This window comes from Lissotriton vulgaris, chromosome 9, assembly GCF_964263255.1.
Source record: "Lissotriton vulgaris chromosome 9, aLisVul1.2, whole genome shotgun sequence".
NCBI lineage: Eukaryota > Metazoa > Chordata > Amphibia > Caudata > Salamandridae > Lissotriton > Lissotriton vulgaris.
The window spans coordinates 289,077,878-289,103,942 of record NC_141697.1 but is presented as its reverse complement, the minus strand read 5'-3'; the positions used below and the strand labels follow the sequence as shown (position 1 = coordinate 289,103,942).

Sequence of the window (26,065 nt, the reverse complement as noted above, 5' to 3'; positions counted from 1 at the left end):
GTGTTCATAGTGTTTACTTTAATTTATGTTAGTTTGCAACCCTTTTCTTCTCCAAGTGAATTTCTTCTTATTTCCTTTCAGGGGTACCGCTACTGGGCTGGTATTGGTGTACTTCAGAGCTGTGAATCTGCACTCACTCACTACCGACTGGTGGCAAATAATGGTACATTTTTCTTTTTATGATTAGTTCAATAAGCATGTGTTATCATTATCAGCAGTTTCTGAAAATGTATCTACTGTTTCTGATGGCTACTTCTAGCTGCATCTTTAGAATTTCAACCAGGGGCCAGATTGGATCCGTAGGTTTTCATAGCAGTGCTCCTGAACACCACCAGGTGTCGCTAAGCAGCTCCATGCTGATTTCGTTTTGCCCCGGAAGTGATTCAGCAGAGATGCATAAAAGTGCTCCCTCTGCTTGCCAGAGTCACTTCCTTTCTGTCTGTGCCTTTCAACACAGACTCTGACGATGACCCCACCTAAAACTACAGGTTTCAAATCATGGTAATACTGATGCAAACAGATTTCAGAAGCAGATCCTTATGAGGTCTGCTGCAGATATGGTAAAGAATTTGCCATCATATACCTGAAGGCGACTCTAGACAGTGAAGCACAGATGTAAGTTGGTAAACTTTGGAAAAAGGCATACAAATTCTGCTGCCATTCTAAATGGAGGGCTCTGACCTGTTCCTGCTCTTAGGGCAGATCCCATGTCAGGTCCTCTTCGTGGTCGAGGTGATCCGGTAAGTCAAAGTCCAAATTGAAACGTAAGCACAAGAAGGTGAAGCAGGACTCAAATCCATCCCAATGCTCTCTATCTAAAGAGAAAGCTTGAGGGCATTAAGGTACTACTCTATCTTTCTCTCAGTCTCAATTAAATAGCCTATCACAGTTTATCTCAAGGCTCCCCGAATTTTCCAGGCCATTGGTGATACCACAATAGGCCAAGACCTTTATAGAGGTTATGCTGTATTTTTGGCACTTTTCTGGCACTGGTGTGTACTTTGGCCCCAAGAATTCACTGTGGCCTCCAGTTGGGTTGCTGCTGGCGGATTCAGCCTCTTTGGCATCTGAGCCCCAGGAACCCGTCTTGGGTTCCGCATTGACTCCAGGTCGACTTCCATTCTGGCTTTAAGACTTGCACTTTCCCTTATTTGTCAGCATTGGTCCCCATCGTTGCCAGAGGTAGATTCTCTGCTGACTTCAGTGTCCACCACAGTAGAATTGGTCTTGATCCCAGCTGAAGTTGTGCTCCAACAACACTCCAGGGCACCCAATTATCGTTCAGTAGACAAAACACTTCTGCTACTTTGGAGTTGCCCTCCGATATTGCTTCTACATTGGAGCTCTCCTCAAATATTCCACCAGCTTTTTCGGTTCCAACTAGGACCTGAGTTTGACACCACTTTTAAATAACAGTGGTGTTGTGTAGTCCCCGGAATCCCCTGGACCTGCACGTTTTGGATTACCTAAACTGAGGGCTTGGTGTCTCAACCGCTTCCCCACACCCCCAGAGGATATGTTAGCTTTTAGACCAGCTAGCTCTACAGTGCCCCTACCAACCACTCCCCTGTATTCTAAAGTAGTGTAGGTAGTGTCTGGCATCCACTTAACATGACAACCCTGAATCCTCGGGAATCGTGGAAAACAGTACAGTAACTTTCACTCAGACTCGTGCTTGCTTACTCTGGGAAAATACACAGGATGGCGATTAGGACGTTTCAATAAGTATTTATTGGTCCAACGACAGTCTTGTGTAAAACATATGTGCTGTGTCAATCAGAAGACAGAAGCATACATACGAAAGAGATTGCAAGTACCAAGATGGAAAATAGTAGATACATTTCACCGTAGTGCTAATATGATGAACAGAAGCAGTTCAGATAAAAACATTTGCACTTGCATATTCCTAAAGTGCGCGCCTTAAGTAATTTGCCTAAATGTACCTAGCCTAGATCTGTATGTGTAGCATGTATATGCGTGTATGTATGTAGCCAAGAAACCGCTAGATAAGAACCAGAGCCCTCACCTGATGGTTGAGAGTTAAGGACTCCATCTCTGCTTCGAGGATGACCGCCCACAAGAGATGTCAGACCACTGCGTGTCACAGATTCAGCATGCAGGACCCCTTGTCAACTTGGAAGGAACTCTCCTGTAATTTGCAAGGGGGAATAAGGGTCTTATATACTAGAGTGGTCACTCAAGAGTTTCTTCTAGAATCGATATGTTTTGAAAATAATCATAAATGTTTTAACAAACAAATGCAATCATGCACAGTTGGCTGTTGGCCAAGGCTGAAGAAGTGGTGACCCTGATACAGAATAATTATACGGTGCCTGAGGACATTTGTATGTATGTCGGGTACAGGGATTATGATAGAATACCAAGAGCCTGGTGCCGAAGAGACAGGAGCAAGCTACTACGTAAAAGGTCACCTGTTTAGAATCGTTATCGTGTGGATGGGACAAATGTATGTAATAGGGGTATACATGACCGGACTAACCTAAAGGACATGACATTGGGGATTCTTTACCCACACATTACTATCCTCATTATGATAATGGGGACAGTCTATATCTTGTTTTACTGGAGACCAGTGAGCTTGATACTTTCCATGGTACGCAACCACTACAACCCTCCCCTTCAATCTCTAACCCTCCCCTCCCCCCCAATTTTGGGTCACCAACGGAGAAGAGTGCTTCAATTTCTCTGGTTATCACCAGGTTATCAGATATTCTGCTGGGGTCTTGTATCTACAACTTCTTTCTGTTGAAGTTAAAATGTGCTTACCAACGTTTTTCAGCCTCAGCCATCCTCTTCTGAGCCCTTTACTTCCATTCAGTGACGCCCTAATCAACACTATTTTGGGTATTTGGTCAAAACTTTGCTCTTGCCCACCAGTCAATGGGCAGGTGGGCAGATGCCATAGACTAGTTGCCCTGATTTTTTATTTTTTTTTAAACATTCTATGCCTGAGAGTTTGGTGGTCAAAACTTCCACCAGCAAGGTGACTCCTAATTCATTCCCCTTGATCGCCCCCGGGAGAGGGTGTCTAAAAGGACTGAGGCTTTTGGGGAAACTAATGTTCTCTTCTGCCAGCCTAGCCTTGAGGTCAGTCCATGCCAGTCGTCTACTAGGCTGTTACATACATGCTCTCTAATACATGGTATACAATATTTTGGAGACTGTCCCAGTAGAGTTGAGGGCTTCTCTTGCTCCACCAAACCAAGATGGTCCAGTCGAGGAAAGGGGCACAGTCTTCCCGGTTCCGCCTCCTGGCATTAGCCTCCCAACTATTTATTTTGCCAGTAGCGGCACACGTGGCAGGGTTCAATTTGTTTTTCCAGTGTGGCAGTCCATCGCATCTGACAGATGGTTCCTCCAGATTGTCAAGCAGGTCTATACCCTCTTGTTTCTTTAAAACCCATCACAGTTTTCACCCACATCAGAGGAGCTCTCAGAGGGAGGAGCACCTATCCATTTTATTGCAAAAGGTGTGAGCTCTACTGTCCAAATGAGCGATCAGGTTGCTGAAGACATGAGAAATAGGGACCGGATATTACTACTGCTTTTTCCTCGTGCTGAAGAAGGGCTGAGACCTTCATCTATTTTTGCCCACTGAGTGCCTTCCTGTGGAAGGGCATATTCAAAATACTCACACTGGCCCGGGTTCTGTCTGCCCTGGATCCTGGGGATTTGGTGATAGCCTTGGACCTGCAGAATGCATATTTTAATGTGCCCGCCTGCAGCGTGAGGTGACACATGGCAGGTACCGGCAGAACCCTGACTGAATCTTTTCACCACCCTTGCTGAGAGGATGCAGTGTCAAAACGACTACACATTGGAGTTCCCAAGAATGCTTTCTCCAGCTGACATATTCAAGTTAGACTGGAGCACAGTATTCCAGTATGCCTTTCCACCGTGCCCGATTCTTCCAGAATTCTAAACAAGATCAAAAGGTACTGGGCCTAAGTCATCCTAGTGATTCCAGATTGGGCCAGGAGTGTGTGCTTCCTGTAGCAGCAGTTGGGAAGGGTTCTATACTCAAACCTGTGCAATTTATTTTTCCATGTGGGGTGATTGAGCAGTGGCAGTTGACTGCGTTCGACCTACCAACTGAGATTGTGAATATCCTCTTTTTTGACCACGGTTTGGGGAATTCAGAATTACATGTATTTTTTGTGGTAAGACCATCTCCTATGGTGAACAGAGCATAAAGCTCATCCTCCTTGCTGGTGACAACCACAATTGCCCCAAAAAAAACCTAATTTTTTCCTGATTTTTTTGTTGTTGCTCCAGTTGAGCCATTTTCAATTCCCTGTTTTTTGTTTCTCCCCATAAAAATAACAAAAAAAATATAAAATTGTTCATAAAAGCCCAAAAAAGTAAAAAATGTTCAAAAAACACAAAAAAATATAAAACCACAAAAAGAAGAAAAAAAACGAAACTGTTCTTTTTAGAACTACCTCCAATTTTTAAAAAAAGGCTACATTTTTTAAAAACGTTATCATTCTTTTTTCCCATGGAACGCTTCCCGCGGGGCCCTTTTTATAGCCCCCACATCAAACCTAGGGGGTCAGGGAGGGGGAGGTCTACTCTGCCCCCTTATGGTCATTTCCCCCTTTGTTTTTGCCACCTCTTGTGTCTCGATCCTACCGAGACACCAGATGGCGGCTGCTCCAGACTGTTTGGAATGTTGACAGACACCCGAGAGCCAATCGGCTTTCCGCGCCCGAATTCGCGTAGCGTGCTGGTTAGCGCCCCGGTGCGCGTACCGGGGAGCGCTTATAGATATATATATTTTTTTGAACCTAAATTACTCAAAATTCACTGGAGCACATATCTTGACACATAGCAAAGGCACATCGGGCTACCAGTCCCTACAATTTTGCCAAGTTTGGTGGAAATCCATTCAGCCGTTCGGGCTAAAAGTGAGGTCGACCGCCCTATGGAAATTAACATGGGGAAAACACGTTTTGCGGCCCCCGCTTAACCAATCCCCCTCAGACTTTCAGGGAAGGACCGGGGCACCGCGAGGCAAATTTGAGGACATTTTCTGGCAGATTCCTCAACCAGCGCCAAAGTTATTCACAATAGAATGTTGAGATTTTGTATTGAAAATAATCCTAACTATAACTACCTACTGGCGACTGCCAGTAGGAGATATATATATATATATATATATATATATATATCCAACAACTTCTCCCCACCTGAAAAGAATATGAGCCGCACACGGAGGTTTGAAATTTTCCGATTTATTTGATGGATGGGAACAGGATAAGGCTTATTCCTGACGCGTTTCGTTTCTGCTTGAAACTTTCTCGAAGGTGAGCCTTGCACCAAAACACGTCGTGTGTCTCTCAGACCGATGTTTTATGTCCTTTTGGATTTCACTTCCTCTGGTGGTATTGCTTTGGGAATCATTTCCTTCCAAAAATGCATTGTGGGGCCTGATATATATATATATTCCCAACTCCTCACTACAGAGTACGCCGTCGCCTACCAAAACAGCGGGTGTGTCGTCGCAAAAAGGACTTCCGTAGTCCAGTCCTTAACATTAACTTCTCAAGCACGCAGTAGAACAACACGCTTGACGACACCATGTGCTGGCCAAAATTCTTTTATTGAAGTCAGCCCCTCGGACGCGTTTCGCCTGACCTGTGGCAGGATATATATATATATATATATACATATTGTTGGCTGTTGCTCCGGGATCCCACACGTGGGCGGGACTATTAAGTGCTTATGACTATAAGAGAACTAGGATTACAGATAAGTAACTAATCCATATCTCCCATCGGCTGTAAGCAACTTATCCTTGAAGTCTGTACTCCTACTATTTTCTTATATTTGAGACATTCTTCATGCTTTGTGTCTCTCCACCTCAGTCTGCTGCTCTGAGGGCATCTGAAAGAAATGTAAAATGTAATGTTATAAAAGCATACAGGGGTTAAGCTTTGGTGTACAGGCTTTTCACCTGTCCAGAGGCGAAAATGTGGAGGTTCAAAACAGGAACATTTTGGGAGTACTGTAGGGTTGATGGAATATTCTCTGGAGAGCATTGCTTGATGGGGCTAAAGGGGTGGCAAATTGTGTGACTGAAATCTCTGTTCAAATTACAGTTTACATGAAAATGATTTTCGAGCTGACCCAAACTTTGTATTTTCCTCGTGTTAGTGGCCAGTGACATCTCTCTGACAGGAGGAACAGTGGTGCAACGAATTCGGCTAGCCGATGAGGTGGAAAATCCTGGAGTAGCCAGTGGGATGCTAGAGGAAGACTTGATCCAGTATTACCAGTTTCTAGCTGAAAAAGGAGATGTACAAGCACAGGTATTGTATGAAACTTGACTGACTGCTTCTAATTGGCGTACAAATAATAATCCTATTTACATCATTTGCCAAATATTTTGTATGCAGGCTCTCCTAGTACTAAAATAGATTGAGCAGCTGAGTGGTAACTGTACTCTTCCTCCACTAACAGATACTACTTGACAATTAGTTGAGCTTGTGGGAGTTTTAGCAAACGTCTGTTCCAAAAACGCATTGCTTTGTCAATCAGTTAAGTAATCTTGTGTAATCTATCAAAAAACTAAAATAAGCATTTTTGATTGATACATCTATCCATGTAAGAAATATATTTGTTTTTTTTATTTGCAAACCGCTTCTTATTGGGGCTTTATAACTGCTATTTCAGTAGCCGAGGTTCCTTACAAAAGCAGAAGTAATGTTCTATACTGATTTCCTAAGAACATTTCTTGGCTGAAGTTTCTCCTCATTGATAAATAATTTGTGATGGAACTTGATGGTACATTTTGCATTTTGAGGTTGAGTTTGCAAGATATGCCAGTTTGAGTATTTCCTCTATGCATTGTGCCAAACATCTGCAGAAGGCACCCATTTCATTTCCTGAAAATAACAGGATCCCTGATTGCTTGCTTGGTAAAGAGAAAGTTGTTTTCCATTTGTTATATGTTTTTGAAGGTTTCTGATGAGTATGCGAACATTCAAGTAGGCTTCCCTCTATCTCAAACAACAATATATATATTAAACCAGCATTTCCTCTGCTACACCAGTTAACCTGTATCACTTCTACAGCCAGGACTTCCCTGTTAACCACACCATGCTGAAATAAAGTCTGAAACAATATATTACTAGGCTAGTCCTAAAATGAAAATATCTACACCTTTTTGTGTAGTTGCACAAGTACAATTCTTATCAGAACCATCTGTTGGCAGCCCTCTAAACACGTGTTGTACAATATCTTGCATGACAGGTTTGTGCTGCTGTGCGTTATCTTATGTATTAATCGCTGATTTTGTCCGCTTTTTCTATTTTCATAAATAACTCATTGTTTTTTTTACCTTGTTCAGGTTGGCCTTGGGCAGCTGCATCTTCATGGAGGACGAGGTGTTGAACAAAACCACCAGGTATGACATTCCTGTTTCTTTGAACCATCTGTGGGGACTGATTGAGTTTAATGGCAAATGCTGGAATTGAAAGTCTGAACTTCCAGCATGCTTTTTGTAGTTTATAGAAACATTTTAGCTAATACATTTGAGAATTTCCTTTCTGCATCCGGCATGCCATATTTCAACCCTTCTGAAATGTAACTGAACACTGTGACCGAAATTAAGCGAAATAATAACAACCAAATCCTGTTGACCTGTTTAAAACATGGTTTAAAGAAAGTTTTAATAAGGGGAATGCTGCTATCAGTGCTTGGTAGTAAGCGTGCAATATAAACAGTATTTATTCTTGTGATAATCAAACTATGATAAATTATAGCTACGCCTACTAAGAAGGCCAATAAATTTGGTTAGCAGCTTCCCAGTTCGCATCCCACCCCCTCTCCCATGGCTGAGGATAACTGGCCAGTGACCTGGACGCGCCTCCTGACACTGCCCTAGTCTCTCCTAGTGTGACTATGGAGGAAGGGGTTTCCTTTGGCATGGTCTGGTGGTGAGGAGGACAGCTGACGTCCTGGATCTTGGACTGCTCTCTTTGGCAGTCAAGACTAGCGTCTTGATAGATATTCTTCAACCTGAGGTAGACCCCAGAGAACCTTACCCCCCCCCCCCCCAATCATTGAATGCAGCTCTCGCTGATGTGCTGCCCGGGGATTGTGTAAAGCCCTGCATAGGACCATTGCTCGGTCCACTCCTGGGGATTTATCTTTCCCCACCCGGAACTCCACCCTGGAGAACCTGATCATCCAGGCCTGGCAACTTCACTACCACACCACCAGATTTGGAATCTAAGAGGCTGAACACCGCATGCCTCTTGGGACGGGATTTGTGCACAGTTTGGGACGCTGTTGTACAAGTGTTGCGCACAGTCTCGGAGGCCTGACACACCCTGTTCCACACTATTGCTGATGCAGGGACGCAGCAACGCTGTAATTGGACACAAGATTTGCTAGGGAGAACATTTGGTTCATCTGTGGCACTTTGTTATTATGCTTGGCTGGGGTCTACTGACTTTTAGGGGGATGTCTAGGCCAGTGGTTCCCAAACAGTGGTCCGCGGACCACCAGGGGTCCGTGACACATTCCCAGCGGGTCCGCAGGCAGCAGTTTTAAAAGCAATGCAAAGTTCCTTGTATAAACAGCAGTTTTAGGGCAGCAATAAAAGTGTCAAGATAACTCTGGTGATTAATGTAACTGCTGGAGAGAGATGGGGGCGGGGGGGGGTATGTCCTGAGGTAGCTTTGAGTCTTCTTAGGAAGCCCAGATGGTTAATATGCCTGCTGCAAAGAATGTCTACCATGCATTAACAAAAAACAGTATTTTGTTTTGTGCATAGCTCAGTCAGTTCCTGCGTTTGCCACAGAGACTCTTTTGTTATTATGCAGTTCACACATTCCAATTGCATTTAGCACAGTGAGCTATGAACTGACATCAAGGAGCTGCAAGCAAACTGCATGGTACAAGTTAGTAAGTTATGCTTTTTTCCAGTCTTTCATTATCCCGATGCTGCTAAAAAGGTTTGTGTGGATAGAAATAAATCCTTATTATTATAGTCAATGCTAACCCCTGTGTTATATTCTGAATCCTGAGTTTGTGCTTCTCCAGACCAAGCACTCTTAAAATGCCTACCCGGTTTGGATGGCTTGTGAATCCTACACCTTGTAGTCCCTTTTGCCTTATGTAACATTTTCTAGTCACTGATTTACAGGCATATGATTCATTGTCTCTGTATGTGTGTGATGTAAAGTGCTCTGACACCCTACAGTGATATGAGAGGTGCTATAAAACAAATTAAATACATGCGACAGTGGGTTTATGGAGAGATGAGAGGCACTGTTGAAGGTTAGTAGTGAGGGAATCAATGAAGATTGACAGAAGATTGTTGGATGCTGGTGCATAGTAAGATCATTATTTCAATTCAATATATAATTACAAATGTGTTGTAAAATGCACCATTTCCCCCCTAAATTTTCTTGGGGGAGAGGCCCCCAATGCCCCCTGTGTAGTGGTCAGACTCACTCGCTGCACTTGGTGGGTACTATATGGGGACTAGTCTGACAACTTATGCCAGAGCAGGTTTAAGTTTCCAGTCCATCATTGGTAGAGGCAGGAGACCTGGGCTGTGAAATAAAACCAAACAATGAAAAGTTAGTCGCGAGATGCAGCACCAACCTTCCCATTAGGATTTTTTTATTTTTGCAAATATTTTAATATACAAATACTAAAATCTTAAATAATTTAAGTCTAGTCTTTATTTGATGTGCACATGTGTGTTTTTTTTTTCTCCTTCGAATTACATTTTTAATGTTTGACATTTAAATCATACAAATTGCCTGGGGGTCCCTGTCTGCCAGAAGTGATTCAACGGGGGTCCTCAGGAGTGAAAAATTTTGGGAACCACTGGACTAGGCATTCCTTATGGAAATGACCTCGATGGCTTTCGCATGTTTGGTGTGATGAGGCATGTTTGGCACTCAAGAGCTTTAAGGACAGCCGGGCCACTGCCCGGTCACTGGGACTCGCCATGGCCCCATGCAAACCCCATTCTGCCTTTTGTCCTTTCCATGGCTATGGTAGGAGCTACCAGCCACCTGCACTTCCTCCTAGCCACCCCAGCCAGCAAACTCTCCAGTCCTTCTGTGGCCGTGGACATGGTTCTCACAAGCCTTTTGGGACACAAGACCAGTGATCTACCTTGTCAGCCACCCTCTGCAACCCCCTCAGCAGCCTCCGAACCCCTTTAATATTTCTTCTCATGATCCTGGGCAACCACTAAACAGCAAAGTACTGCACCACTTGTCACCATGACCTCAGACAAAGGGGTTATCCAAATCTTTCACTGGAGTTGCGCCCTTCCATTTACTGGCACCCCATGCCCATGACACCAACTTCTGATCACTTGTTTGAGGACCACCTCGAGCTGCTGCTGCAGGATGGACAGGCTCTTTTGGCACGGAAGCTGTAATATTAAAGAGAATACATTTATTAACCTAACATGAGGGAGACTGCATCAATACGGTACCCTCAGGCCACTGCATGAGGCAGTCCAAGGAGTACAGAAACCGTGGGCCTTTTATGGTCAGTTTATTGCTGAGTTAGCATGAAGACTCAAAAAGAGGCGGTACAAGTGTACACACAAATTCATATACGGATACATAAGAATCACTTAGTCAACAAAGTGGGAGATGTTACACCCAGTGTGCTCCGGCATCCCTTGATCAACAAACAGAGGTGCAGACTTGCATTCACTTGGGGACCAGGACTCAGAGGCCTGATGCTGGGATATCTGAATCAACCCTTGTTTCGAAGGGGATCACCTCAAGCAAAAGCCTCCTTGCTGCCCTTGTTGGATTGTGACTCTCTCCGCTGGGCATCAAAAACTGGATCCATGCAAGGATTTCTCCATCCTGATTTGTAACCCTGTTTTTCACTGAAGACAGTAGCAGGGGTACACATGTCTTCCACCTTCATTGTTGTTATAGTTGCCAGCAACGCCTGTGCTGGTTCCCTTCACCTTGGCTTCAAGCTGGACTGGCACTGACTCCCAGGCTGGATCTGAAGTTCGGGCCCCTCTGGCAATGGTTGTAGGGCAGCAGATATCTATTGGTGGTCAGAACAAAAGATCCTTAGACCAGGCATACAAATAATCTATCAACAGCGAGGATACTCTATTTCAGAAAGCTTCTTTAGTCTTGGGCCGCCCCATACATTAGTAAGGCACCCAAGATCCACTTCATCTATCTGAGAGTAAAAAACCCCTGGACCTATTAGCGAGTATAGGATAAACTTTTTGGTGAACTGACAAGAGTAAAATGTTACCCTATTTGAAGCAGCCAAGGAAGTCTGTTTATTTACTGAATTCTGAGGGGAAAAAGAAAAACAATAAGGACATACTCTAAAGCCTTACATTTGTGTATTTCTATATTCAAATAATGGAACAGCAATCTAGCCTGCTCATCCTTTCATAATTTCATCAGACAGGATGGGCAGTAACATTGCATATTTTTTATTCATTTTATTAATTCTAACAATTTTGAAACAGTATTACTGAATAGCCAATTAAACGACTCATGGCCGTTCCTAGACAGCTCAAGAGAGAGAGAGATGGCACATAAATCAAGAAAAATGACAATGTATTACTTAATTTTAGTTAGCCTTAATTTGCCCAGGAGCTAATCTCCCTAATCCCCTCCCCATTCAACAGTAGGTAACCTGAAACAGGTGACCTCCTGTCAATAATATTTACCCCCATTTTTGGCAGCTGGGCACATTGAGCTAACTAGAAAACATTAATAACCAACTACAATTCCTTTAGCAATTGTACTAGTTTAACATGAGAGCGCATGTATGCTAACTGAATTGTATTTCCTCCTTATTGTAGCCCTTGCACAGTAATATTTAAACTAAAAGCATTAATTCTATATGCATGGCAAAGCTATGCTCTACACAGGGCCCACATACGTTACTGCCTTTCCTTTGCTTCTTATGACTGCGCAAAACCTGTCTGGTCTTTTGCCAAAAATAATAAGCAATGCTTCTCTTGCTCTTTGCGCTGTCATTTCTTCCTTCAGAATCTTTTCCAAGGTCGAAGTGCCAAAGCAAACCTATTAGGAGTGGTGTGGCTCACTGGCTAGAGACGGCATACCCGGAAGCAGAGAACGAGCCGGGACCAGGGTTCAATCCTCGCCGCGGCAGGGTCGTGAACCAGGGTCGATAATTCTCGCCTCGGCGCCTACTCTAACCAGGGATCACACTCGGCAACTCTGGGTATTAGCTTGCATCATCTCCACAACGGCCCCCCACAAACGCCGGGGATGCCTGGTTTCACATTGGAGATACCCAGGAGGGAACATCTCACAGGGAAAGCCAGGATGGCTTCCCCAGTGGTCTATAGCGTCAGGACGCCTCCGGGTAGCAGTGCGCTTTACAAGACACACAAATTTACATTTACATTAGAAAAACACCTCCTATGTGAGCATTTTGCTTCCAACCGTGCTGGTCTGCTAAATACAGAACTCAACCTCTGCCCCTTAAACCTGCTGGCCCATGTCTGTACAATGCTATTTCCATGCGACTATCACATTTGAAAGTATCTCTTGAGAAGCATTACTGAGGGACGTCCATCTGATATTTAAAGGGTAGGATCTACCTTCTACTGTTTTTTTATACTTATTTTTATTTGTGTTCAGTGTGTGGTGTACTTTCAAGCAGTTTAGAGGCCAGCTGCTTTTTCTGCACTTACTGCTGAAGCCTGAGATCAATATTTTGCCTTATTAGGGACCCCAGGGCTCCCCTAGATATACCAGGGGTGGGGGACGGGTTCAGAAATATATAAGGTACACCCTTATAAAATAAGTTTTTACACGCCTGGGTAAAGTGAAATTTCACATTTCACTCCCCACATTGTGGTAAAGTGCTGCTCAAATTCAACTTTGATGCTAGGAGCTTATATATTTTTCACAGTAATATTATTAGACATTAAAAAGATCTTAAGAAATGCAAAAACTATTTTAGTGCAATTATTGTTGATGATCTTTTTTTTTTTATGTGTCCTCTTTTTTTAGGTCTCGCCTATGCAGCGCACATGCACAGCACAGGACAGAGACCTGATGCCATTGGCACAGCTTTGGGGGTAAAATCGTGCACGTGTTGCATTGCTTGCAACGGCAACGCGTGCACGTCTGGCGATTCCATTGTGGGAGCGCGCAGCGCCATATGGCGCTGCACATCCCCCCAAGGGAATCGCCTAGGCCCCCTCCCCCTGCTTCCGTGCTGGGCGCGCGCTTGTGCTCGTTGAAATTGTCAGAGTACGTCAAGCAGCTGGAAGAAGCGCGCGCGGCTGCGGGTACTTGTACTTCCTGCCCACGCCCTCCGCTGACAGGAAAGCGAGGTAGGGCAGCCTGCAATTGTCCTCCCGGGTGCCTACGACAATAGCGCATTATATTAGGCCAGTACCATTACGGAAGAAGCCAGTGTGAAGCAAAATATTTAAAAGGTTATTGTTATTATAAATGAATAAATCCTTGTGGCATGGTTAAAGTGGAACTTAATAAAGACGTGCTATGGCTAATAGCAAACTCCTTCCTCAGCCATCTGTCCACTCACCCCCACGCTCCTTTTGAAGCCTCCCTTTACCTACTGCAATGAACCTCGGGGAGCTGGGGAGAGTGACAGCAAAGTCACCCAACACCCCCCAGCATTGGAAAAAGCAAGTGTGCTGAGAATGCAAACTGAGTAAGTGTGCCTGTGTTAGAACTGGGGGTCTCTAGTTGGCAGAGTTAGGTACCACTGTCCAAATAGGGACCCTTGCTTCTAGTCAGGGTAAAGAGGAAACCCTCTGAGATAACACCTGCTCACCCCCTGGGTAGCTTGGCACGAGTAGTCAAGGCTTATCAAAGGCAATGTGTAAAGTATTTGAACCAAAACTCACAGTAACACAGTTAAAACACCACAAACAGACCCCACAACAATTTAGAAAATAAAGGTATTTAATCTAAACTACACAAGACTAAAACGACAAAAATCCAACATACACAGTTCAAGAATATGGTTGCAAAATAGTTCTTAAAGTTGCAATAAAATAATCCACAGTTGTGTGGAAAGTTCACAGTTGCGTCATTTTTAGCCAACAGTACCTTTAAATGCGACAAAGTTCCAAAACAGAAACTGGTGTGGTGGAAAACAAGCGGTGCGTCACTCCTGAGACTGGGGGTGAAGTCCTTTTGTTCCTGGGACTTCTTAACAGGGAGCCAGCTCTTCTCATGCCCTTGGAGATTCCTTCAAGCAAGGGGACACAGCACCAAAAGCAAAGTCCTTCCCCTCTCCTTGGCAGCAAAGCAACAGCAGGACTGTCGTCCTTCTTCAGTTTCAGCTTTCTCCTTGGCATAGGTTACTTCTTGATTCCAGGATGATCTAATTTTCTGTAGTCAGGGGTCCTGTACTTATACCCCTAAAAGTCTTTGATCCCTTTGTGCAGGAGGGCTTTGAGCTCGGTCTGAACCAGTTCTGGGTGTTCCTTGAGCACTTTGTTTTCCTGGCCTCTCCTTTCCTTTCAGAGAGAGGGGCAGGGTCGTCAGCCGCCCAGCAGGCGGTGGAGCCAGCATTGTGGAAGGCAGGCACAGCACTATTCAGGCCCAGGTTCTACCCCCTCCCACCACTCTAAATGCAGATGGAGCTATTCAGCCCAGGGATTGCCCACTCAGACTCTGGGATCCACCCAGCCCCTGTCACTCACAAACCAGACAATCCATTCACAAACGGGCCAAGGCAAACAGTAAGGTGAGAAGAGAGACCAGCAACTTTCTAAAAGTGCTGTTTTCAAACACAGGATTTAAAAACAACCTTTCCTAAAAGATGTGCTATTAAATTCTGAGTTCAGGGATACCAGACTTTTATGTCCTATCTTGCTCCTTTGGGAAGATATGCTGGTAGCCACTGAAGCCAGCATCCCCATGATAGTCTATGGGGCAAGATAGCCTTACAATAGTGAAAAACGAAAATGGCTGTAATTCACTACCAGAGCATGTTACCTGCACAGGTACATGCTCTACCTTTCACTTACACTGCACCCTGCCCAAGGGGGTACCTTGGGCCTTCCATAGGGGTGACCAATGTGTACAGAAAGGGAAGGGTTAGGCCTGGCCAGTGGGGACTCTGACCAGGAGGACATGGCAGTTCACAGACTGCACACAGGCACTGCGGTGGCAGGCCTAAGACACCATTTTAGGGCTACTCATGTGGGTGGCACAGCCAGTGCTTCTGGCCCACTAGTAGTATTTATCACCAGCCCTGGCACCAGTGCTTAATTTGTAAAATATGAAGTGCAGGTGCTGAAATGTTTGTCGGAGGCCACACCCACTTTTTCTGGCTCCACCCACTCTCAACTTGCTCCACCCACTTACTCTATTAGCTCCACCCACATCTTCAAGTGGCACTGCTAAAAGTCATATATAATACCTGATCTGAATTTCAGAAAGGGAGCCTTCGTAAGGTTTTGACAGGAGGTTCCCTGTGAACCATTTTGAAAAAGATTAAAGCAAATGTGCACAAGTTTGGAATAAATTAGCTAAAACCACTAATGCATTTAGATGGACAATTTCAGTGCTCTGTGTGCTGATTTGGGGAAAGGACAATACTGGGGGTAGGGCATGCCATTTTTAACAGAGTCTATGATTTCCAAGGTACATAGCTTAAGTTATGTGACAAAACAAAATGTTGTGAAAACACTAGTCCAAACAGATAAGCTGAATAAAATCCTGCAATACACTTGAATGAGTCCTGTAACTTCCAGTGGCCGAAGTGGTATGGGGTTAATCAGTATAGTGGAATATTCCGTTAAAGCGACTGCGTTAGAGCAACAACAACAAAAAAGGATGATAACCAATTGGGCTTGTTAGTATAACTTACTCCCCTGGAGCTATATGTGCATTTATTTGACATTCAGAATAGTAAACCAGAAATAACTATGTAGTTCTGTATGGCACAGGCAACAGATTAGAAAAGAGGCATATGTTCAAAATATGATTTTTTTTATTAAAGATTTGTATTCTTAAGATAAAGCAAAGAAAAATGTGATCTCCACCAAAATGTCCTTGAGGTATAATGTAGCACAGTCCTCAGTATTCTTTCTCTCCCTTACTCGTTTCTATTTTTCTCTCTTTCCCCCCTGTGTACCTCTAACAGGGTTACGCATAGTCATAAAAATGAGAAATTACTCAGTTTCAGGGCAGAAATCCATTTGTAGAAATAAGTTTAACCTGCTCGATTAAAATATATCAACACATTTAATAACAAGCATTTGCAATGCAATAGGTCTCACATTTACGCGAGTTTAAGCTATTGGCATTGTAAATGACAATGCCTTTTATTTTTGTTTTAAAAACAAATATAAAAGCCATTGTCATTTGCAATGTCAGTAGCTCAAACTTGTATAAATGCGAGACCTATTGCATTGCAAATTTTTGTTTTTTTTATAGCTGCTTCCACCATGTTGCCAGACCACATGGATCATGTCCATATGGGTAAACCACAAACAACACCCTTTAAACCATGCTCTACAAGGGGGGCAAGGGCCTGATGCAAATTAAGGTACTTCACAATCACAACCTCCCTCTCGTTATAAAGACCAATATAAATGTTACATGTGAACCACACAGAAAGCACTTCATCACAATACTTATGCATTGCATTCACCAATGGTTGTTACACTTTGCATAAAGCCGTATATTGAACATCTTCTGCCATCTTGCATACACCTTTCCTGGGAGTTTATACTTTCTACATAAGCGTTATTGCCTGGAAATCCTAGCACACAAAAGGACCAGACTTATCAACGTTTTTTTATGGGCCCAGATGAGTGTGTTCTTCAGTGCCTTTCTCTCAACTTGTCCGGAATGCTATACCAGCTGTCACCATGTGAGCACCACCATAAGGACTGCCTCTTTTTTCTCATTTGTGACATTTGAAATTTGCCTCCTTTAGATGTGAACTACTAATAATACTTCAGATACAGTTTGAATTTGATGTGCAAGCATTTAGCCTAGTCACATTTTTTTTTGGTTATTACTGGTGTAGGTGCCCATTCAGATAAATTGCTTGCTTTCATAAATGGTGCCCCAGCTCCTTGATTCACGTGTAGATAGTTGGTAAATTGCCTTCACCTCATGAGTTACTGGCAGTAGTAAATGAGTATATCGTTGCAAAGAGGTTGCTTGTTTGCTTGCCATAGAAAAAAACATTTTAGGAGACTTCTTTCATACCTTTTTTCATAAATTTTACGTTAGGAAAATCAAGCTTATGTTATGACGAGTCAATGACGCACACACAGCTCCTTGAAGGGCAGCGCTACTCAGACACAGACAGAAGCTTTGAAGCTGCGAGCTTACAGTAGTGTCAAGGAGGCGTTGTTGATATTGACAAAGGCCAGACCAGGGCGGTGTGGGGGGTGCCGAACTTGAGAGGAGGGAGGTGGGTAGCTTCTCAGGTCACCACAGCAAGGCAGTGAAATAGAGACCTCTGTTAATCCAATTACCCCAGGGTGCCGATAAGCAAACCACCCTCTTAATGTTACTTGTATTACTCAGAGGCGCGGGAGCTCGCGAGTAAGTCAGCAATTAGATGGCTCAGTGTGTTGTGCACCTGCTGCTGAGATGGCCTGCTAAACCCAATCAAGTCTTAATTTATTTCTGCGTAATTAAAACCTGTTTAACTAATGATTTTGCAGGTTAGGCCCATGACAACCATGGCAGAACCCCTTAACCTTCGCAAAGAACCAATTGCAAGGTTTCTAGTTCTAAGCACCTTGGAAACCTATGGAGACTGGAGCTGAAAGGAATTGTTTCTCATTGCTTGGTGCACGGCGTGGCCTGTTGCGCACCTCGGAGCGCTGTAATCTACTGTCAGCTCGAGCGCAAGTGAACCCAAATAAATTATAAAGCCTGCTGCCACGGGCCACCTGTGCTGCGCGGCCACTGCCCCCAAACTAGTGGCGCCTGGGACGGGCCGCCCCTCCCCCGCCCAGACTGCCAGGCAGAGGCAGGCTGCCTGTAAAGTGTATCCCGCCGTCCAATAAGTTACCTACATTTTGAATTGAATCCTTCCTCCCCAGGCCTCCCCCCGCCCCCTCCCCGCCCCCTCCCCTTATCTTTAGCTTCAGAGCTTGAAATTGGAGCGGAAAAATAGCGTATGATTAGAATAGAAAGCTGCCCTGCTGCATCATGCATGCCCCCTTATCATTAAAATTAAACATATATTCGGAATCGGCACCCCACCTCGCTCCTAGCCACCGCCCCTCCCCTCCCCTCCCTTCGTCCACCGGAATAACAAAGTAAGTGTGGGAGCAGCTCAGCAGCTGACCCGACTGGGTCAGCTTAACGTCGGGTCAGCTTAACTTGAAACTCTTAAAGTGCTTCACTTATTTTGGAGCTGGAGCTTCTTAGTTCTTCTTACCTTTATTCGTCGTGGGTGGGTGGTGGTGGGACCGGCCGGCACAGCTGCAGCTCTGCTTCACACTGCACTGCCTGGTTGTTGTAACTTTGCAGTCTGTAGTGCAGTGCACACAAGTACTTGCAGTTGCTTGCTGCACTCACGCGACGTCACTCTACCAGGCAAAACCGCCAGTTGCAGGCAGCAGCAGTGTGCACACAGCCCCAGCCCAGGTGGTTAGTCGTCTTTGTGTGCGTTGGTCGGGCCGGGGGCTAACTTAATGGACAGGACTCGGAGGACACACTTGTTGTGGCGTGCGAGGGGGAACGAACTGCGCAGCGCGGTTATGCTGGGGCGTGGCTAGCTAGAGCCAACCAGTCACACTCACAGTGAAAAAAAAATCTGCGTGCACAGCCCCCGGCCAGCCCTACCCCCATCAGAACCTCCAGGCTCCATCCCGGCCCGGGCCCCCCGCCCCACCAACTGAATTTCCGCGGCCCGCCCACAAGTCAAACAGAAACTATCAACAACCCTCCATGATGATGAAAAACGAAACTTGACTTCACACATTATTTAATTAATGATATACATATTGTATTTATTATTCAATTTTATTTATATATTCTCTGCGCCTGTGGGGTATCATAGGGCACTTCGAACCGAGGTCATACGATGATGTTGTGGAGTCGAGTCAATCAAGTGAAATTATTTTCAGGGCAACAATAATATTCCCTCATTGTAGGAGTACAATGTCATTGTAGGAGTACAATGTTGGTGGGAGTGTGGAACGGGCGAAATATGTTTCAGGGCAGCTCAGCGTCAGCGGTAATTATTTAATTCTAAAGTCGCGTCACGTCAGCAGTTAAATGTTGCAGTGACAGTGTGCATTTATGCGGCGAGCCGCGAGGCGGACTGAGTCTGACTGAGACTCTCTGAGCTGAGCAGCAGTGTGAGCAATTTTTCAGGCATTAAATGGCGTTGTTCAATAACCGTGGTCGCAGTGCGCAGTTCAAGTTGGTGACATGACATAGTCAGTTAGATGAGTCACTGCCAGAGTCAGACACGACGAGTAACTAGCAGGAGCAGCACCGCCCAGTCCGGAGCAGGCAGCGCACAGTGCAAGAGAGTCAGTGTGAAGAAGACTGACGCCGCGGCCACTGCGCGCCGGTGAGTGTTGACATCCTCTGTGTTCTCTCTGTGTCACGTCACCCATGCTGCAGGGGCGGCCGCGGGGCGGGCCTGTGTGGCTGGCTGCCGCTGCACAGACAGTGTGTGTGAGACTGTGACAGAGAGAGAGTAAGAACAGAGAGGTACAATCAATCAATAAAGAAGTTATTTACAATTACACATGGTCATCAATGTGGGTGTGCGCTGATTCATAGACCCGGCCCTGACATTTAAGTGCCGGTGCTAAGCACCGGATAGCACCGGCACAAATTAAGCACTGCCTGGCACACTCCGTGCACTTTACTAGGGACTTCTTGGTGAGACAAATATGCCAATCATGGATAACCAATCATAATAACAATTTACACAGGAAGCACTTGCACTTTGACACTGAACAGCAGTGGCAAAGTGCCCAAAGCATCAAAACCAGCAAAAACGAAATCCAGCACAGCATCAGAAATACAGGGGGTAGAGGCAAAAAGATAGGGGCAAAACACGCTAAAGATGCCAGATCTAACAGCCTGAAGTGGTACATTATAGGGAGGACCCTGGGTTACGTTTTTGGAAGCGCAGGCCTGCCTGATGAAGACATGAGGAGGAGAGGAATTCCCCCCCCCCGCCCCCCAAACAGATGTGTATTGCTGCATTCCTGTGAGCTGGGTGGGACACACTGAAGGAAGGGATGAATATACTCTCAATTTACACTTCAAAGGTTGCTCTTTGGTTCACTGACCATTCTCAGGAAAGTAAATGGGTCTGAGAAGGAAATCATAAAGAGTAGCACACAGAGCTTGGGATTAACCTTTTGATGCATATAATCACTGTGCCTGACATCCAGCTGTAAACTCTGGTCACTCCCATAAATTGTGATGTGCGTCAGACTGCTTCAGAGCCTTGCCTGCTGTGACAGTCTTCCTTTCAGGAGTAAAGAAGAAAAGGAGAAATGTACAGTTAAAAAAAGCAGAACCCCAACATAAAACTTCGGAGACTCAGACCTTAATTTACATTTGGTGTCTGGAAAAAGATGAAAAGAATGGGAGGTAGAGACCACAAAATTAGTCCTCTACCTAGGAGCCAAACGAGCTGTGAGAGAAGAGGAAGCTCTGCAAGACTTCTGCATCTGACCAGGTCTGTGGGTAAAGTCCTGCTGGTCTCTCTGCTGGGTGAAGGGACATTAGCCAGAAAAACCAAACCTACCTGACCTGGAGCACAAGTGCTTGCCTTGCCAGTGTACCTTGTGAGAAAGAGGAGAGCGTTTTAGGGTGTGAGGACCAGTGGGGAGCCCTACCATGAGGACTCCCAGTGTTAGGTGTGAGGATTCAGCTGTGCACTAATGGGTCGTAGTCTGTGTGCAAGAGTGTCAGTTCTGCACCCCTCACCCCGTATGCAGGAGAAGGATTCCATGGACTAAAGTGTAAAGTGCTGTGTGGGTCTTGGTAAGCCCATATGCCAGAAGTGGCCACCCTCAAAGTTGCTGCTAAAGGAGTGCTGAGATTCGTAACCGCCATGGTGGAGGCATTTACACACTGGAGGAGTCTGCTTCCAATTTATAATGCACCACAACAACCCCATATGCCAGGAGAGGCTGCCCATATCTACTTTGCGAAGAAGTTTAGGCCATTGCTTGAGAAAAAGACTGAGGCTGCGTTTTGTGGGTCCAGCCCCTCCAGCGAGAGAACGGCCACTGACTAATCACTGAGGACTCAATGGATGCTGCTGCATCCAGTCAGGAGCTGAAGAAATGATACTCCCTACTACTCCCTCCCTTACTGGGGGGTGCTGGCGTACCGCGTCTTCGCGAGCCTGGAGCTGCTCCGATAACTGGAGGAGTTGACATCAAGAGTGTGGACCTGCGGCACCGGATGCCGCTCTTGGGTCGCGAGCAGCCCAAATTCTCCAATCAGGATCAGAACTTGCGGGTGCCCACACTGAGGACACCCGCTGCAATTCTAAACATTCTTGTGTTGCAGAAGTGGTTAAGGTATGAGCTGGTTTTGTTGGTCCCTGGGGGTGGCAGGGGGTGTGGCTTGCTGTAAAAGGTGCTACTGCACCACATACATTTCCGGAAGAACCAAAAGGTAACCCTGGTGTAAGGTTTATTAGTGGGCATTTCCTGGATGGGACCCCCCCCAGTGAATGGGGAATAACCCAGAGAGATCGTTACAAGGAAGGGATTTGCCTGACCACTACTAGAGCTCAGACCTCAAGGGAACTGTGTTTGGGCTCATGCATATCGTTATTCCTTTGCATGTGTGTGAAGTTAGAAATACAACGCTTATTTTCCTTATAATAGGAACTATCTGAATGGACATTGATTTAGCGTTTGAACTGTTTGCACTTTGACTTATGATTTGTTCTCACCTGTATTTAGCCTTCCCTCCCAAAGAAGCCTTTGACTGCTAGTCCACAGCTACCACTGAGAGTCAAGTGCATAAGAGGTACTTGGCCCAATTGCTCAGGATTCCTTAGTTTTTCGAGCCCCGGGACTTGAGGAGTAAAAGGCCTCAAACACTATGGATGGGCCAAGTAGCCCCAATGTGCCCTGTGGCACTCTAAATGGGGTTCTCAATGTTGATTATCTACTTTTCTGTGTGTGCAAACCTTATACATTTTTGTTGACTTTTTAAAAGTGAAAACAACTGTGTTCACTGTGCTGTAGCGACGAGCTGCTGTGCTCATGTTCTTCACTGTAGGTCAGGTAGAATTGGAACATTTCTAAAATAGACTTTGTGTCCCTATCATGAATGCATGAGGTAGGACAATGTTGGGTTCTGTAAAAAGATGATGACAAGGAAAAATAAGCTGAGATACCAACTAGCCTGTGACAGGCTAGAGGTTCAGTACATGTTGGCCATTTTTATGTTCATGGCAATTTTTGAGTGCTGCCAACGGGTTAAAATACTAGTCCTTCTTTAAGAAAAATAAATGTCTGTTGTGCAAAATTAGACTTGCATTCAAAGTTAACTTTTTGAATTATACATTTGGGCTTCAGTTGTCACAAACAAGCACAATTGTTCTGCCTTTGGTGAAACTGATACCAGTACCTGAAGATGTCATCTCATGTCTGGGAATTATATTAGATGATCTTTCACGTAGATGAGTTGAAAAATCTTTTACAATTTGATTTCTTGTAGAGAGCGTTTGAGTACTTCAATCAAGCAGCAAATGCTGGAAATTCGCACGCCATGGCCTTCCTAGGAAAGGTATGTAAGCGCCGAAAAACAGCTATGTAGCCAAATTATTTGCAAAGTGATTAACATATTTGGGAAATTTTCTTTCTTTCCATGATGGTTAAAAAAACTAGTAGAGTGTATCTGCTCTGTATATATGCCATTGGCTTTTACTAAGCGTAATTGTTTCTTGTTTGAGCCCTGATAGTATTGTAGTTCACCATTGTTATAATAGAGCAGGTATTTTCACCACAGCAGATATTGACCTAATGACACATCGGAACATAAGTGTGCCTTAGTTTGGTGAGCGCAACACTACAGACCACAAGAGATGGTAGAAACATCAGAAATACTGTAGCACAGGGCCTTGAACAGTTGTCACCTTTTTAGGTGGAAGGGAGTTGTAATCATGGGCTAATAAAGAGTATGGCTTATTTTCTGCTCCGATCTACTAAGCTTTCTGTTTTGATGATGAATTTGTTTTGATTATAGTATGGCTATTCCTTTTTTCAGTCCAAACAATTCACACTTTTACTATCCTGTACATTTCCAGTCCATCCTCCTGCTGCCCTTCTGTTCGTTTTGCCATTTCTAACAGTTTTAGAAGCTTTAATGTAGGTGCTTCTTAGGCTCAACTGTAATGGTGTACATTGAAGATATAGCTTGATTTATTGTCTTGTAGAGCAGACATTTTTATGATCATTCTAAAATCTTGGGGCATGGATATATCGGACCTTCTACAGAGGTTGCTGTTGACACCTAAACGGAAAAATGTAGATTTAACGTTGTATGTGTCCGCTGGACCTCAGTCAGCCATAGATTCATGTTGCCTTTACATAACTGCAAGCACACTGACATTTTTCTTGGTCTTGTGTAATTAATTTAATGTATTGCTTTTTGTTTTCTTATTCTGCTTTCAAGCACAGCAGTTCCATGTCCTGAATATACATTTTTAATCCTAGTGTAGCTTCATTTGTAACTGGGATACCCTATTACAACCACTCTCTTGAGTTAAAAAAATGAATAAATTACATAACGCCTCCTCATGATTTCAACAAAATGGTTAATTTAATGAAGTTTCCTTTTTTTTTTTTTATCGCTTCCCTCATAAAGTCACCATATTTCTAATGATTGGTGTCCACAATGATGGCGATGCAGGAGTGAGAACATTCAGAAAAATACATGGCTCTGCCGATAAAACTTTATTTGATTTTTTACAATCATAAAGGTATACAATAACAGCATATCATTCAAATAAAAATAAGCAAGTCAGTATCATAGAATATGTAATACATCTTCTGCAAGCCTATAAAACACATTTTCTTTAAAATAAGAGATAAATATCATCCTAAAATGTATTAAAATCAACTGTTCCATTCATGGGCACATAGACCTTCTGGTATATCACACACAATACTGCTATCCTTTAATAACTCATTCTCCTAATAGCCTAAAAGATCAACATTTCATCATTACTCTTTACATTTGAGGAACACTTTAACTTTATGTATGTATTTCCCAATGGCACAGGCGATATATAAATGTGTCATTCCCACTAAGAGGTTTACCGCTTGCATCCTATTTTTAATATCATTTTTTTTTTTAAATCAGGCCTAAAATCTCTCTTCGTATATCTAAAAATCTTCAAGCAATCTAATTAAAACATGTAAAATATCACAGGTAGTACCTAAAGTGCAGATGCATTTACCATTGCTATCTATCATTACATTTTTAACCCCTTTATTCGCGTAACAGGGGTTTATCCTAATTCGCAATCTTCACATTTGACGCCATAACAGGTTGCTGGGTAATCTATCTATGTACGGGTAAATTAAATAATTTTTCCATGCCAAGGCCATATGGGAAACCAAGGTCTTCCATGAGAGGTACTCCTGGTTGTGTGTTCGAGACACTTCAATTCCCAGTGTCCTAAGTTCTTTCCTATCTATCTTTAGATGGAGGGACTGAGGGCACAACTTTAGCTTTAACACACCATACGCTTCGTTTATTGAGGCTCATGTCTCTTTTGCCCAAGTCAACTTGCTGTTGGCAATTTCATCTTTACACCACTAAGATTTTTTGGTCCTGATCCCAAACCCAGAAACGTAATAAAGCCATGCAAGCTGTTCTAGCCCAAGAGGTATTTCCCAATTCTAATCTTGTTGCTTGTATCATAGACTATCTAGGCAGCGAGAACAAACCTTTAAGGATATTTCCCAACTCTTTGTCCCAATCATATTTAACACTTAAATAGAGTACCTCTGCACCATACAGAAACTGTGGAGGGACCATTGCTAAATAGGCATATATAACCGGCCTATCGGACATTTCTCCATATATACTATTACATCTTTTTAATCCCTTCACGGAAGCAGATGCCTTCATTTTTTTAATGCATCCAGGTGGGTATACCATTTCAGGCTACTCATAAACCACATCAGTCATTTCAGTACATATGTTCCTAGCTTTCTGATGTATTTACTAGCTTGAATATCCTAGCTCTTTATCTAACAGATAGGAATATGGTGACACAATTATGTGCAAATTTGCTGCACTGTATAATGTTCAATAATAATAAATCTTTATTTGGGCGTAGTCACTACCATAAAAGACACAATCATGCATTAAAAATAGCATCATTACAATCAAATTAAAAAATTGAACATCTAATTTAATTTTTTTTAGATAAAACGCCACTCATTGTTACAGTGATAAAAAGGGTAAAAAAAGAATAATGCTAAAATACAGGAGGCCAATCAATAATCAATCCGGTCAAGATAGTTTGGATCTATAGGCAGCCCCCAGGAAACTTGTCACTGCACAGAGTGTAAGTTCATTAGGCAACAGCTGTAAATGCATAAGTGCCGCTCTGGCTTGCCTAAACTTCAAGCTCTTTAAAAGGGGATGAAGAAACTGCCTTCTTAGGAGGATAAAAAATGTACACAGAAGGCTAAAATGTAACGTGTCCTGTAGAGACCTAGAGTAACATCCACACGGGTCCTTTCATGTTTAGGAGGGGGTTTGTTGGGGGGAACAAAGCCAGACTGGGATGCCAAGCGGACGTGAAGAAGTTAAAATCTAAAGGGAGTGGCTTAAAACCTCTTTAATGCACTAGTAGGGTAAAAAGGTAATATTCCATTCCCTCAACAGACTTTAACAAGATGTGCGCCCTCACTGTTGGTTTCCGGACTTCGGTTTTTGCAGAGAGATATTTAAAATATAGATCTTTTTATAATGTTACGGTCCTGAGGCATTACAGTGTCACGTGAAAGAAAAATATCTGGCCTACCTAGAGCAAAAAAAGACCCCTTTACATAACGTATCCAGAAAACTTTAGA

General features: G+C 43.9%; 1 protein-coding gene across 2 annotated transcripts in view; it reads left to right on the top strand.

Annotated features, from left to right (window-relative positions):
- SEL1L (SEL1L adaptor subunit of SYVN1 ubiquitin ligase) overlaps positions 1-26,065 on the top strand; it is a 235,417-nt gene that overhangs the window by 88,000 nt on the left and 121,352 nt on the right. For both annotated transcript variants that reach the window (XM_086937596.1, XM_086937595.1), the window contains exons 9-12: positions 82-163; positions 6,178-6,332; positions 7,373-7,429; positions 22,692-22,760. In XM_086937596.1, coding sequence (XP_086793722.1) covers positions 82-163; positions 6,178-6,332; positions 7,373-7,429; positions 22,692-22,760 — 363 coding nt within the window. The remainder of the gene's footprint in view (positions 1-81; positions 164-6,177; positions 6,333-7,372; positions 7,430-22,691; positions 22,761-26,065) is intronic.